Source organism: Hipposideros armiger, unplaced genomic scaffold, assembly GCF_001890085.2.
Source record: "Hipposideros armiger isolate ML-2016 unplaced genomic scaffold, ASM189008v1 scaffold_845, whole genome shotgun sequence".
Classification (NCBI taxonomy): domain Eukaryota; kingdom Metazoa; phylum Chordata; class Mammalia; order Chiroptera; family Hipposideridae; genus Hipposideros; species Hipposideros armiger.
Genome location: NW_017732195.1, coordinates 233,666 through 248,708, shown reverse-complemented (window position 1 = coordinate 248,708; position 15,043 = coordinate 233,666). Strand labels below are relative to the sequence as shown.

The 15,043-nt window shown below is 38.0% G+C and overlaps 1 protein-coding gene across 1 annotated transcript in view; it reads left to right on the top strand.

Moving 5' to 3' along the window:
- Nucleotides 1-15,043, top strand: part of FRRS1 (ferric chelate reductase 1) — a 43,014-nt gene that overhangs the window by 8,683 nt on the left and 19,288 nt on the right. The window contains exons 2-6 of the mRNA XM_019629344.1: nt 3,151-3,346; nt 4,249-4,385; nt 5,439-5,533; nt 6,253-6,400; nt 10,771-10,953. Coding sequence (XP_019484889.1) covers nt 3,151-3,346; nt 4,249-4,385; nt 5,439-5,533; nt 6,253-6,400; nt 10,771-10,953 — 759 coding nt within the window. The remainder of the gene's footprint in view (nt 1-3,150; nt 3,347-4,248; nt 4,386-5,438; nt 5,534-6,252; nt 6,401-10,770; nt 10,954-15,043) is intronic.

Here is a 15,043-nt window from a genome sequence, read left to right as displayed (position 1 = left end):
AAATTCATAATGAATAATCTCTCTGATAGCAAAAAACGGTTAGCAACATCGTTGCAACAAGTTCGTGAACTTAATTGTCAGACTTCGTATTTAACCATGTACAAGAATTTGGTACTGAAATAATAAAGAATACATTTGTTGTGAAATCTTATCTTTGTGTGAAATGTATGTAGAACATGGTATAAGCAGCCATTATAGCTTTTTACTAAGTGCCTGTCTTTCAGGCAAGAAAGAAAACTATACATTTCATCAGATTTGGGACTATTTCAGTAAGAGAATCAGGATAACCTCTCTTTTAATCTTTTGGATGAATAGACCTATCTTTCCCCTGGGATGACAAAATGCAAGTTATGATGTCCTTTGTTCCATTTTCTATGTTTGTATCCATGATTGAATGTGAATATTAAAATCTTGTAAAAATCATACAAAATTGGTGGGAATTTTTCTTGTAAATCATAGCTCATTATCCATATTCCATAGATTATTGGCATAAGTTGGCTAATGAATTAATGTATTAGTTTGAAAAAAGGTTGGCCCTGAAATCGTCAACTGGAAAACCGTCATTAGCCACTGTAATGAAAATAGAACTAACTTCGCCTTGGATGGTCAGCATCTGCCCAAGGACAAAGAAATTGCTATTTACTTTCTTCTCTGTCCTTGTTTGTTGTATTTACCTAGTGAATGACAGGTGATTGTGTCTTAGTCACTTCCTTTTCCTGTCTTATATTCCTGGCTCTGTGAATTCCCATGATGTGTTTCCACTTTGCTTTCCTAATATCATAATATTAAGGTTGAAAGTGGCCCTGGATTTATTCTGCTTCACTCACTATATTTTGTAAATGAAGAAACTGAAATACAGATTAAGTGACTTGATTGATGCTGTTTAGCTCCTTCGTGCATAGCAGAGACTAGAAATCAAGTCTTGTTTCCACTCTCACCTGATGGGAAGTCAGTGCCAAAAAAGTGTTTGTTAGACTGAACTAACTGTTCCCACAATAATCTTCCTTTTGTTGAATGGCACATTACTGCGTTTAATCTTCATAATAACTTGGCCAAAGTCACATGGTTAAAACTATAACTTTGATCGTCTCTAGTAAATCCTGCCTGGTCTTAAAAGCACATCTGTCCCCATCAAAGGGACCTGAAAGCCACGTGTGATAGAAAAATCTTCCTAGTACTCAACTCTTTAGCATTTATTTCCTTAAGTACTGTTTCCTATAGTAATCACCGTATTTCCCTATGTATAAGATGCTCCCATGTATAAGGCACACCTTAATTTTTGGGCCCAAAATTTGAAAAAAAAAAGTATTACATAAAGTTATTGAACTCAAGTTTTATTCATCATAAAATTCGTACAACTCCTCATCACTGTCAAAACTCCCAACCATTAGCTTGTCCTCATCTGTGTCTGATGACTAATCACTGTCTTCATATATTGCTTTCCATAGCCTTCTTCTGCCGTGGCATTTTCAGTAGGGTTTCTTCTTCCCGTAGCCAGTCTTGGATTGTTTTCTCAGTTGGACAAGGACCAAATTTACGTTCAGCAGCACGATTTCCATTCACTTTTAACTTGAATTCAGCACTGTACGAAAATCTTTTCTGAGCCATTTCTGGGCAGAACGTGGCAAAACGTAACCTACTGTAATATACCGGTAACAAGTGCGAAACAATGAGTGCAAAAACAAGGGCGAAAAAAGCAGGAAATGCAAGTAAAAAATACCTACAACCACTGTATAAGACGCGCCCAATTTTTAGATCCCAAATTTTTCGAAAAAGGGTGCGTCTTATATATACATAGGGAAAAATGGTAATCATTTTCGAAGTTACGCTTTTCCTTGGAGTCTACAGAGAAACTTTGTGCTTCTCTTATGCTGTCAACTTTTTTCAGAAGTATTTGGTTGGTTCATTTCTTCCTCTTGCCTATCCTTAAATGGGAAAAATTCTACCTGGCTTCAGAGATTGATAAAAGAAAGGAATATACAGTACCGTTAGATCTTAAGCTGTCAACCCGCTGTAGCTACTGGTGTGAGGTGTAGGGCTGGTTAAAGTGTGCAGCCTTTAGTGCAATTCCTGGTGTCATGCCCAAACTCCTGTAGTTTAGCTCTGCTCCAGTGTGGGGGTTTGTTTTTAATGTACATGACTGTAAAAAGATAATTTATTCTAATGATTCTAAGGGTGCTTTTCTTTTGTCTGTAACCAGATCTATGATACGGGAAACTCCATTGCTGTGGAGAATGAGCCGCTTCTTGGCCTCTTCCCATTGGCAGCCTGTCCACAGTGCTGACTTCATTTACTGCCATGTAACATGTCCCTGCCCATTTATCTCTAGCTTGTTATATACTATGATTTGCAGGTTTTGAACATGTGCACGAAATGAAGTGGTTAATCTGGGCTCTAGGAGGGTGGTACTCACATAAAGCAGCCGGTTTCCTATCAGGCAGATGGTAAGAGGCAGATAAACTGGATGAGAGGAAGTAAATTGCTTGGGCTGACAACTGTGTTTCTTAAATCAGAAATATCTGGGCTATAGGTAATAGAAATATTGTCTTTTGCAATGGGTTGTCTGTTACCCTCAGTTTTCAGTATTGCAAATTAATTTATCCACCCTGTCATCAAGATTAGTTTAATGGCAAAAAAAAAAAAATTAGCTTAATGGCAAGTTGGGAGAATTTGTATCAGATTTATTCAGGTGATGTTTAAATCCAGGAGAAACATCTCTTATTTGTGTTGTAAGCTTTCTAGGATGAAGTGGAATAAAACCTTTTGTTTTAATTGGATTAGTTTATTATTCCCCAACCATACTAATGAAAGCTAACATTTATTATCTTCCTTATCAAACTTTCAGCTGTATCTTCATTTTATCAAAACAACTCTGAAAGGAGGGTCTTAGGGTCCTCATTTTTCAAGTAATGATGTAGAGGCTAAGTAAATTTGCTTAAAGTCTCACAATTGGCAATTGGTAGAGCTGAGATTCAAACCCTGGTCAGACTTCACATATCACATTTTTTTTATTACGTATTTCTGAGAATATGGTTAGCTGATTATTGAAAGGAAATAATTCTCTAGAATTACTGTCCTGTGGTATGAAAGCTTTTATGTTTTATTAATTACACTTGAAAATAAAGTGCTTTTAATCTTCTTCTATCTGAGATGGCAGCTCCTGGATTTACCGTTGGTGCCTTCATACTTCTGTTGCACATCAACTCTGTAGCTAATTATCCCAATGGAAAAGTACCAAATTCGTGTGGTGGAATGGTTCCTAACCATGGTCATACTCCATGCACTGATCCTAAGCACAACGTTTCAGTGAGCCAGATGACATTCACATCAGGAGATCAGGTCAAAGGTACTGTACTAGACCTAACTATTTACATTGTGACTTTTATTCTTTTATTGGAAATTGAATTTTTATTACTATTGGGGCTATACAATTTTAGTGAAATCTCTTCACCTATATGATAAGTTGCCATTATCATATACTATCCATTTTTGTGTTTACTGTAGATGACTATATTATTTAAATAGTATATCTACTGCTCAGAACAGGTTTTAAAATATGTTTTTATGATTATTTAATGTATCATCATTAGCAGTACCATTAACTCAATAGAAAAGGAAAACAAAGTTTATTTTATTTGGTTTAAGATATAATAAACCCTTATCTTTCTTGATATAGTGTGATCTCTCTGTTTCCTCGATTCTCTTCACAAAATGTAGGCTGACAAAGGTGTATATGTAATAGCATTTACAAATTCTATTTTCTGCAGCTCTAGAAATGGAAAATATTAATAGGTACTCTCTAACAAAAAGATATATGGAAAACACAAGCTGTTTGTTACATATAATATATCTATATCATATCATATCATATACTATATTACTGTGCACTATGAAACTATTATAATACATATAATTACATATAATAGTTTCATAGTGCACAGTAGGATTTGCAGTAAAGAAACAATTACTTTTATCCAGCATTTTCCAAACTGATTTGGCCCCATGGACCACCCCCTGACCACTGCCTACCTTTTTTGCTGCTGTGGAATGGCTATTAACATCTCACGGAGCGGATGTCCTATGGAACACAGTTTAGAACTTTGTTTTTAGGATGATTTGTACTGTTTCCTCTCTTGGGTTAGTTTTGTGTATGAACACCCGCTCCTAACTCTGACTGTGTCTCCTCTGAACAGTTCCCTTTTGGGATGTTGCTAAATCTCTTAAATTATCTTTTTGTCTGTTTCTCAGTTACTTTGTCAGGTCCAGAATTTAGAGGCTTTCTCTTAGAAGCACGTGATGCTGAGGCCCTGAGTGGCCCTCCTGTTGGCTCCTTCACATTGATCGATAGTCAAGAGTCACAGATTCTGACCTGTGAAGATGTACAGGTTTGTGTTTCGTTTGAAACTGATTTCTGTCAGCTTCCATGGGTCTTTTCATTATAGGGTGGTGCTTGAAAGGTAAACAATGATATTACCCATGCACAGCAGACATCTAAATAGATTCACAATGGTCCAGCTTTCCCCCTAATTTTACTACTGGCAATTATATATTTTTACATATCAGCCTCTTAAGAGTTGCTAGTATTTGATATTTTATATAATATTGACTCTTTTATCATAGTGATTTTTGAAGGGTGTAAAACTATTGAAGATAGAGTTCTAGAATGGGACAAATACTAATTTTTATCATTCATTCATTCATTCTTTTAATAAACACTTACTATACCAGGAGCTATCCTGAGTGCAAGGGATCTGGTGATGAACAAGACTGGAAGAGCTCATAGCCTTACACGTAAATAAAACATATGAACACGTGACATCTGGCACATAGGCGGGACATATAGATATAGGACAGACACGCGAGTGGAACAGTGTGATGACTTGGATGAGAAGGACACACCGGATGAGGTGGGAAGCATAGCAGGGGGTGCGCACACAGGCTGGAGGGGATTGAGAGAGCTTCTTGGAGGAGAAGATCCTAAAGCTTGGCTACAAAGAATGAGTAGGAATTTGCAAGATGAAGAAAATTGTTGAAGAGAAAGGAATTACTAAAATACAATGCAGCATATTTGGGGGCAGGAATTTCTTTCTTTTGATGAATCTTCTGCATATTATTTGTTTCTATTAATGGAAGGGATATAAATTTATAGTATAAGTGAAATACCAAGCAGGTTTATATAGCATTAATACACCCAGTATTCATAACTCTCTTTAGTTTTAAAATTTCTGCTGACTCCAATTTATTCACAGAGCCAGCTGCTAATTTGGTGTCAATCAGTCGACATGCATTTGGTTATGTGAGTCCCTGTTCTAAATAAAATAGCCTTCACTAGAATGCTAAGGTGGTGCAATAATAAATTACTTTGCAAAGTGATAGTAGTTCCAGCCATGCTGAGCTATTGAGTGACTGAATGATAGTTCTTTTCCATTTTATTTCAGGGATTTGCTGTGAGTCACACAAGTCGATACAAAAAAGCAGAAGTTCAAGTCTACTGGAATGCTCCAAACAATGCCCCGAATCACATACAGTTTCTGTGAGTAGAAAGAAGAGTTAACAACCTTGTCACTAGTATGGTTTAAACAGTAAGGGTCTGTATAATTTTTAAAACCTCTTGGACATTCACCTGTATAGGAGAGATTTGGTATAGTAATAGCGCCACCCTAGTGTTTTGCTTATTTTGTTGGTTTTTCCACCATTGCATACCCAGTACCTAACACAGGACCTGGCACTTGATAGGCATTTAATAGACATTTGTTGAGTGAATGAAGTATTGCGTTGCCTTCATACTAATAAGAGTCATCAATTAATACTTGAGTCTATAGGGTGTATGGGCTGATACTTTTTTAGATTTGCTCCTGTCTTAGTCCTGAATTTTGCTGACTGATGCTCTTTGAACAGAGCACTATGAAGTAGTAGTAGTAGTATATTCTTTATATATCAGGGAATAGAAATCTGTGTGGTTTAGTGTCTAGATCTGGCATCATGAGTATGCCCAAAAACAAGTAAGAAAAGAAGGAAAGAGAGAAAGTGCGAGAGAGCGCAGGCATGTGTGCGAGTGCAATACAATTTCATTTGTGATGGTGTGGAAGACAGTCATTAGAGATTTGCCTCAGACATGATTAGCATTGTTAGGCGCTGTTCAGTCGTGTGTCCCTACTTCATTCCTTTTTTTCTCCCCCCTCTAATGTTTTGATTTGATTATGATGGGCCACTATCATGCTTCTTTCTAACCATCCTGGTACTTCATTTCAGAGTCACGGTTGTTGAGAACTATAAAACCTACTGGGTGAAGATTCCTAGTCCTGTGATTTCACAACCAAATGCACCTCCTTTTATAACACCTGAAGCTACAGCAGCACCTTTGCCAACATTACCTTCAGTCTCCCATTTAACCAAATCGGTAAGTACCATATTTATGGTTTTACTAAATGCGATCTAAAATAACAGCTGCCTTGGAAATTGTGGTTCTATGCTTGGAGACGTGTGTGGAGGAGCAGCTGTACGGAATTGTGGTAGCAAGTGCTTGGGTTCTCTGCAGGGAATATGAAGGAAGTCTTCATTGCAACAGTATGACTTAAACGTTAGTATAGCGGGAGTGCAAGACCCTGCATGTTCAAGGCATGGTTATGACATTGACACGTAGTCTATACCAGCAGTGGCTGTTTTCACTTGAAAATAAATCTGATGGAGCAGCAGCGATTCCCTTCCTTCCTTCCCTCCTTTCTTCCTTCCTTCCTCCCTCATTTCCTCCATCACTTCCTCTTTCCCTCTCTCCCTCCCTCCCTATTTCTCACTCTGTCTCTGTCTGTTTCTCTTCTCTTTCCATCACCAAATATCAAACATAGAGAGGGAGCTTAAGCTAAATTTAGACAAGATTTGGAGCAGAATCTTGAAATGGTGGTCTAACTCTTAGATCTTATTTCATTAAGGCCAATGAGTGCTGAGGAATTCTATGTGCTGGAGTACAGAAACTCTTGCAAGCTCATCAGCTAGAATTCATGTAGGCCCTCTAATTCAGAAGAATTACGATTGAGAAAACATATCTTGGAAAGGGTAATGCATATTAGAAACACTAGAGAGGTTTTACTGAAGGCAGTTCTGATAAATTTGACTTATTAATTCAGAAGTGAATATAATGAAAACTATCTTAAAGCAGCTGAAGGAACAAACTTGGGCCTGAATCCTGACTTGTCTGCTTTCCGTGTGACTTTGGACAAATTATTTGATTCTTAAAGCCCCAGTTTCTTTAACTATAAAATGAGAATAACATCTAACTCTTAGTATCACTGTGAGAATTAAACAATATAATGAGTATAATAAGGTTTATAACTGCTTTGCACTTGATATTCAGTAAATATTAGTTCCTTTTTTTCTTTTCCTTCCCTTATCTTTTTTATACTCTTCGTTCTCTTAGAGAAGACCACGTAAAACAATGGTACTTCTCTGTAATGGCTCATTTTGTCTTCCTTTTCTTCTACATTTTGCAATATATGACAATTATATTTGATTACGTTATTATAAATGTACTTTTGTTTGCCCATACATTTAGATCTATTATGTGCACTAGTTCTTAGTTTACTTAGCCTTAACGTTTATATATTTAAAAGTTGCTTTAGGGGTGGAAACAGTCAGTTTGGACTTGCGCTTCCCAGTGGGAATCTGTTGACAAGATTGTGATTTTTCCATATATTCACATAACAGGGATTATTAACTCTTGTTGGAACTTTTATTGTATCTCTGTGCCAAGTTTCTAATCTTTAACTGTCGAGAGGTGCTTTCAGAGTCATAGGGTTATAGCAATTGTAGAGCTAGAAGAGACCTCAGGTTGATTTTCTCCAGTCCTGTTATAGAGTTGAAGGTAAAGGGATCCTGGGAGAATTAAGCTCTTTAGCAGACGTGATGGAGTCAAGGGGGGAAAGCTGAGTCCCAAACCCAAGTTTCCTAATTACTAGTGGTGTGTTCTCCACTCCACTATGACTTCTCTTTACGTTTCTGTGAAATAATGTGAAATACGAGAGCAAACAATTAAGTTCGTGAACTCATCCTAGAAAAAGTGCTACATACCCTCATTGCTGAATATCACTACAGTCACCCTCGAAGTACTCTCCTTGGGAAGCTATGCACGAATGCCAGCGCCTAGTCCACCCTTCAAAGTAATTTTGGAACTCTTTTTCTGGAATGGCCCTCAGAGCTGTCGTCGTATCACACTTGATGTCCTGAATGTCATCAAAATGTCTTCCTTTCAATATTTCCTTTTTCTTCGGGTAAAGAAAGAAGTCATTGGGGGCCAGATCAGGTGAGTAGGGAGGATATTACAATACAGTTATTTGTTCACTGGCTAAAAACTCCCTCACAGACAGTTCCGTGTGAGCTGATGCATTGTCGTGATGCAAGAGCCATGAATTGTTGGCGAAAAGTTCAGGTCGTTTTTGTCTAACTTTTTCGTGCAGCCTTTTCATCACTTCCAAGTAGTAAACTTGGTTAACTGTTTGTCCAGTGGGTACAAATTCATAATGAACAATCCCTCTGATATCAAAAAAGGTTAGCAACATCGTTGCAAAAAGTTTGTGAATTTGTCAGACCTCGTGTGTGTGTGTGTGTGTGTGTGTGTGTGTGTGTGTGTGTGTGTGTGTGTATGTATATGTATGTGTGTATCCTAGTTCTTGCTAATATTTGGCCTTTGGCCCTAGTTTCTGATACAGAACTCCTAAAAGCTTTTAATTTTCTGAGTGATAGGAGTGTCTGACACAGAGCTCCTAAATCCCTTGGAATAATTTCTCAGGTTATAGGAACATGTTTTGTTCTAATGAGGTGACTCTCTTGGTGGACTCTTGGATAGGAGCTGGTCACCAGAAAGAACAGGCTATGATTAGAAGCTGAGAACTTTCATTTCCACCCTCATTCTCCAGAGAGGAAAGAGGTACTGAAAATTAAGTTAATAATCCATCATGCCTACATGATGAAACCTCCATAAAAATCCCAAAAGTATGGGGTTCAGAGAGCTGGGTCACTGAACCCATGGGGGCTAAGAAGGTGGTGCCTGAGAGAGGTCGTGGAAGCGCTACACCCTTTCCCACATACTTTTCCCCATGCGTCTCTTCCCCCTGGCTGTTCCTGGTTGTATCCTTTCATAATAAGCTGGTAATTTAGTAAGTAAACTGTTCTCCTGAGTGCTGTGAGTCATTCTAGTAAATTATCAAACCCAAAAAGGGTATTGTAGGAACATCCAATTTATGGCTGATCAGAAGTACAAGTGATAACTTGGGACTTGAGATTGGCATCTGAAGTGGGTGCAGTCTCGTGGGACTGAGCCCTTAACCTGTGGGATCTGACACTAACTTCAGGTAGATAGTGTTGGAATGGAATTGAGTTATAGGACACCCAATTGGTGTCCACAGAGAATTGCAGAATTGCTTAGTGTGGGAAAAACCCCCACACATTTGGTGGCCTGAACTACTGATAGAGTAGAAGAAGAAAGGAGAGTTTTTTTCTATACAGTTCTTATTAAATCTAGTTATGTAAAGTATTGTTTAGTTCTCTTCTGAAATGTAATGTCACAATCCATTCTAACAGGATGGTTGCTCATTTGCTCTGTCAAATTGTAGAGCTGACTTTTTTTTTTTTAAAGATTTTATTGGGAAATTGGAGAAGGGAACAGTGTTGGGGAATTGGGGAAGGGGAATATTGTGTTTTTCCAGGACCCATCATTTCCAAGTCAAGTTGTTGTCCTTCAATCTTAGTTGTGGAGGGTGCAGCTCAGCTCCAAGTCCAGTCGCTGCTTTTTTTTCAATCCAGTTGCGGGGAGGAGGGGGGCAGCACAGCCCACCATCCCATGCAGGAGTCAAACCGGCAACCTTGTTGTTAAGAGCACGTGCTCTGACCAGCTGAGCGGCTGCTCAGCTCAAGGTGCCATGTTCAATCTTAGTTGCAGATGGGCGTAGCCTACCATCCCATGCAGGAGTTGAACTAGCAACTTTGTTGTTAAGAGCACCCGCTATCACCAGCTGAGCCATCCAGCCGCCTGTTGGCAACTCAGTGGCAGCTCAGCTCAGGCGCAGCTCACTGGCCCATGTGGGAATCGAACCGGCAACCTGTTGCTCAGAACTCTAACCAACTGAGCCACCCGCCTGGCCCATAGAGCTGACATTTTTTGATACTCTTCCTTTTATTTGTCATACCAAGAAGTCTTAAGTCATAGATTGTTCTTGTTTCTCCCTACTAAATTGTTATTACCATTTTTTGGAAGGGTGGAATATATTGGAGTAACCCTTTTTTCTTCTATTACTTTAATATCAGATTTGAATTGAATTCTAGAAGGAGTCCAGGATCTGAATTGCTAAGTGTTTGTTTGTTTGCTTTTCAAAATTCTACCTCTAGAAAACTAGAGAATACCCTTTAGGCAAAAATGTCAATATGGACTTAAATATTCCCTAAGAAGTTTCTCAAAATTTACCGGAAACTTTGCTCCACAACATAATTAATGTGAAATATTTTGTGTATTAAAGAGACTTTAATACTTATACACAATTACAGTTCAGCTAATGTGCCTTCCAAACTTTAATTAAAATTAATGAAGTTTAAAAGTTCACAACCTAACTACTGCTCTCATCATTTCTAATTTGGGATGTGTCTTTTGTTCCCTTATTTGAATCCTCATTATGAAAAGGTATTCTCGTTAAAACCTGTGCTTCAAGGTAGTGGTTCTTCTGTCATTGGAAATGAACTGCTTGTATGATAATTAAGACTTTTCCCCCCCTGTCATTTTTCTAGTTCAGTGCTTCAGATTGTGGGAACAAGAAGTTCTGTGTTCGGAGTCCTTTGAACTGTGACCCAGAGAAGGAGCATGCCTGTGTCTTCCTGTCCTTTACACGAGAGGACCAATCCGTGATGGTGGAGATGAGTGGCCCCAGTAAAGGCTATTTATCCTTTGCGTTTTCTCATGACCGATGGATGGTTTGTACTTCTCACTTATATAAGTGGTAGTAAAAGGAGAATCACTGGAGTGAGCTCTAATCAATGGCAGTTTAGCTGTTTGTTCTATAATAGAATCAAATTATCACACGTAAGGCGGGGAGTGGGAAGGAAAGGGCAGAATAACTTAGGACAGATTCTAAGTTAAACAGCTTTGAGTGTTTCATGTTTTTAACAGTTGGGCAATTACATACCTCTAAGAATAGGCCATCCTAAGGAAAGATAGGAAAATCATTTTATTTCTAGTGGATTTGCCACTTTATCTTTCTATCTATCTCGTCTATCTTTCTGTAATAAAGCAGGAAGTGCAGTTTTAAAAAAATTGCTCTGCAGGAAGTCTCATGTTGTTTGTGATGCTTTCCAAGCCCTAGCTGTTTTCTCAAGTGGCCAACAAGGAAAAACATGGGTTGCTACTCGTGTCGCCCCCATTTTGGTCGTCACAGGGGCATTTCCCAAATAGGAAATTACACCTGGAGGGTCCAGTTACAAATGTATTCTTTACCAGTAGGCACCTGTCTCTGATCTGCAGAAGGCAGGCTTTGTTTTAAGCTGATTCTCACTCTCCCTGGGTAGTGTTGAATGGGTGACATGATTCTGTAGGTGGCAGCCTTGCGCTGTGGTGTGTAAGAGCAGAGAGCTGCATAACATCCCGAATACCCAGGGCCGAGGATGAAGGTATTGTGGCCAGGACCTGGGTCAATCCTGTCCACGCAGAGTTGGCAGTGGGGGACGGGGATGACCACAAATGGAGAAGCTTCTTACCTCCACATGAGCACAGGCAAGCATTCTTTTCTCGAGAGTTTTCTTCTGTCAGGTTTAAACTTAACATCACTTCTTTTGGGGATCACATTTCAAAAAAAAGAAAAAGAGCTCTGAGATTCTGTGATACAAAAACTAATATTTCCCCTAAACGTGCACTTGGATCATGTTGGTCCTTGTACTCTGGTTGCAAGTATTGCAGGAAGCCAGGTGTGACTTTTTTGGTGGGTGATGACATTGCGACATATGCATATGACCTACATATTTTACTATATTGTTCTAGAATGCATATGTTATCCTCTTTCATTAAATAAATGATATACTTAAACCCATGAAATATAAACTATGCCATATACTTTTAAAAATATCATATAAGAAATTATAATTCTTTTCCTTTTAAAGTTGGGAAATTTTATACTTGTTCAAATGATGTTGCGATTGTTCAAATCACGCTCCCTATTTCCCTTTTGTAATTGCCATCAGGCCTGTAGTGTATTCTTTTGGGTATTCGCAGTTCTGCCAAAAGTTAATCAAGTTGGGTGCATAGGTGGATAATGAGGCTGGGTTAAAAATAAAGTGGGATGACTGTGAAGCAATAAGATGGTGGTAGTGCTTGTTGTGTGAATGGGTTGGAACTGGCTATGAGGAAGTTCTGAAGATGAGTCCAACAAGGATTAGCAATGGTAGCCTTGTTGGAATAAGTGTGTAGTTTCATTAGTGTTCTTCCCTAATGTATAGTATTCATTTAGATATATGTTATAGTCACTTAAATAAAAGACATTCCAGTCACTTTATAGCCGAACTTCATGCAGAGGTATACTAGCACATTTCCTTTTTCTGGACATGTAAAGTCTGTCAGCAAGAGGAAAAGACATTATTGTTGCTTTGAATGTGGTGATGAGGAGCCTACAGGTAGACCAGTTATTTGTGTTACAAGTTGTAGGCCTAGATGTCATAAAAGCATTTATCTCTAATTCAAGATGTATTTATCTTACTTAGGTTGCTAGTATAGTACTCATCAAAAATGTTTATAAAAAAGTCTTAATTATGCAGGTGCATTTGATTTACAGAGCAATTCTGTTTAAAGATTAAAATAAACTGTACACCTGTTAGCCTACATTGGGGGAAAGAAATTATCCTTAAAATATATTTTTAAAGTGGCTATTTCTATTTTTGGTTATTTTTAAGTTTTTAGGATATTTTTATGACTTGCTATTTCTTTTCAGTATGTCACATAAATTTAAATACTGAAGATATAAGTGCTAATTAACTGACCTAGATTATCTTTTTACAGTGTGGCCATAATTTACATAGCAATTGTTTTGATATCAGACCTCATCATTAAAACTGATGAAAAATATAATTTCTCATTTTTTTTTTTTTAACGATTTTGTTGGGGAATCAGGGAAGGGGAACAGACAAGTTGCTGTCCTTTTGTTCTTCAGTCTAGTTGTGGAGGACACTGCTTCACTGGTCCATGTTGGTATTATGATCATTACGCTCTTGTCAGTTGCTGGCCATTGGAGGGCTGCTCACGGTAGCTTCACGGCAGCCCACTGCAGCAGGGGCTGCAGCCTACACTGTCACTGGCTACTCACGGCAGCCCAGCTCCAGGTTGAGCTGTTGTTCACCATCTTAGCTGTAGAGAGCGCAGGGTCACTGGCCCATGTGGCAACTGAACCAGTGACCCTGCTGCTCAGAGCTCACACTCCCAAGCCAATTCTTAACCAACTGAGCCCTCGGCTGGCTCCCTAATTTCTCATCTTTTTGCTGACATTGACTTGCTAATGTCTGAATTTTAACTGAATTTCAAAGAAGATACATCTTTCCCATCTCAGATATTTTGTTAAATGATATAAAATATATCAAGTATTTACACTATATTATTAGCTTCTGTTCTCTTCCTTCTCCTACTCAGTATCCTCTTGTTCAATAAATAATTTCTCAACACTCAAATTCTAGAATGTCCCCCGTCCTGACTTCTCTTGTACTGCAGATTGGGATGTCTGGCTGCCGGCTGGTCTTGTCTAGATGAGTGAGTGTTCCTGGACAGCACAAACCATCATCTATAAAACCGAATTTATCTTACCCCCTAATGTTCTCTGTGTTCCCCATTTCTTGGTGATCAAGAACAATAATGAAAAGCAGCTACCATTATTGATTTCTTGCTTCTTTTCAGATACTGTCCTGGGCAACTTATAGAGTAGCTCATTCATTACTGCCACCATCTTTTCTGGTGTTCAGGGAAATTTGGGTTATGACTTAAATTCCTCCCTTTTATTTGCCTCTCAGGTCCTTCTTCCTCCTACCCACTGCCAACTTTTTGTTTTGAAAAGTTTTAAACTTACATGAAAGTTGAAAGAATGCCACAAGAAACACCAATAATGTGCACCAATAACCAAAAAATGTTCACCTGCATTTCCTACTTTATCCTTCTCTCTCTTTTTCTGTGTGTGTGTCTGTATAGATTGACTTAGGAGTATATAAAAGAATTCTTATGGCTTATTGATGATAGTTATTCTTGAAAACACATATTGTTTAAATCAGAGATGAATAAACTTTTTCTGTAAAGGTCCAGATAGTAGCTACTTTAGAATTTGTGGGTCATATGGTCTTTGTTGCAATTAGTTAGCTCTTGTAGTAGTGCTAAAGCAGCTATAGACAATCCATAAATTAATAGGTGTGGCTCTGTTCCAATAAAACTTTATATTGGACAGTGAAATTTGGTTTTCATATATTTTTACTTCTCATGAGAAAATATTATTCTTCTTTTAATAAAGAAAGAAACATGTAGGTATGTAAACACCATTCACAGCCTGTGGCCTGCACAAAAACAGGCATCAAACTGAATTTGGTCTCTGTGCCATGGTTTGTCGATTTCTGGTTTAAATCATAATGACTCCAAATTTCTTATCTTGAGTTAGGCTGATTCTGAGTTAAATATAAGTGTGTAACAGTGAATAATTGCTTTGCTAAGGTTATGTATTTGAGAGTTCTTAAAAGTGGAAAATAAATTTAAAACATATTAGAAATATATTATAACTGGTTAGTCTTGGATCTTTTTTAAGGAGGTTAGTAACTAAAGCACATAAAAGACCTTATTTACGGAGAATGATTTAGGATAGGCGAAACAACCAAAACTATACACAATAACTTAATATCCAAATTATTCATTTGTACCACCCCAAAAAAGGTACCATGCTCTTTGAAGATGAAGTCTGCCCTCTGATAGTTACTTTCAATGAGATCTAACTTTTTAGAGTTAAGAAATAGTAGAGACTGAAGAATGGATAGGAATTAGGCCGACAAAGAA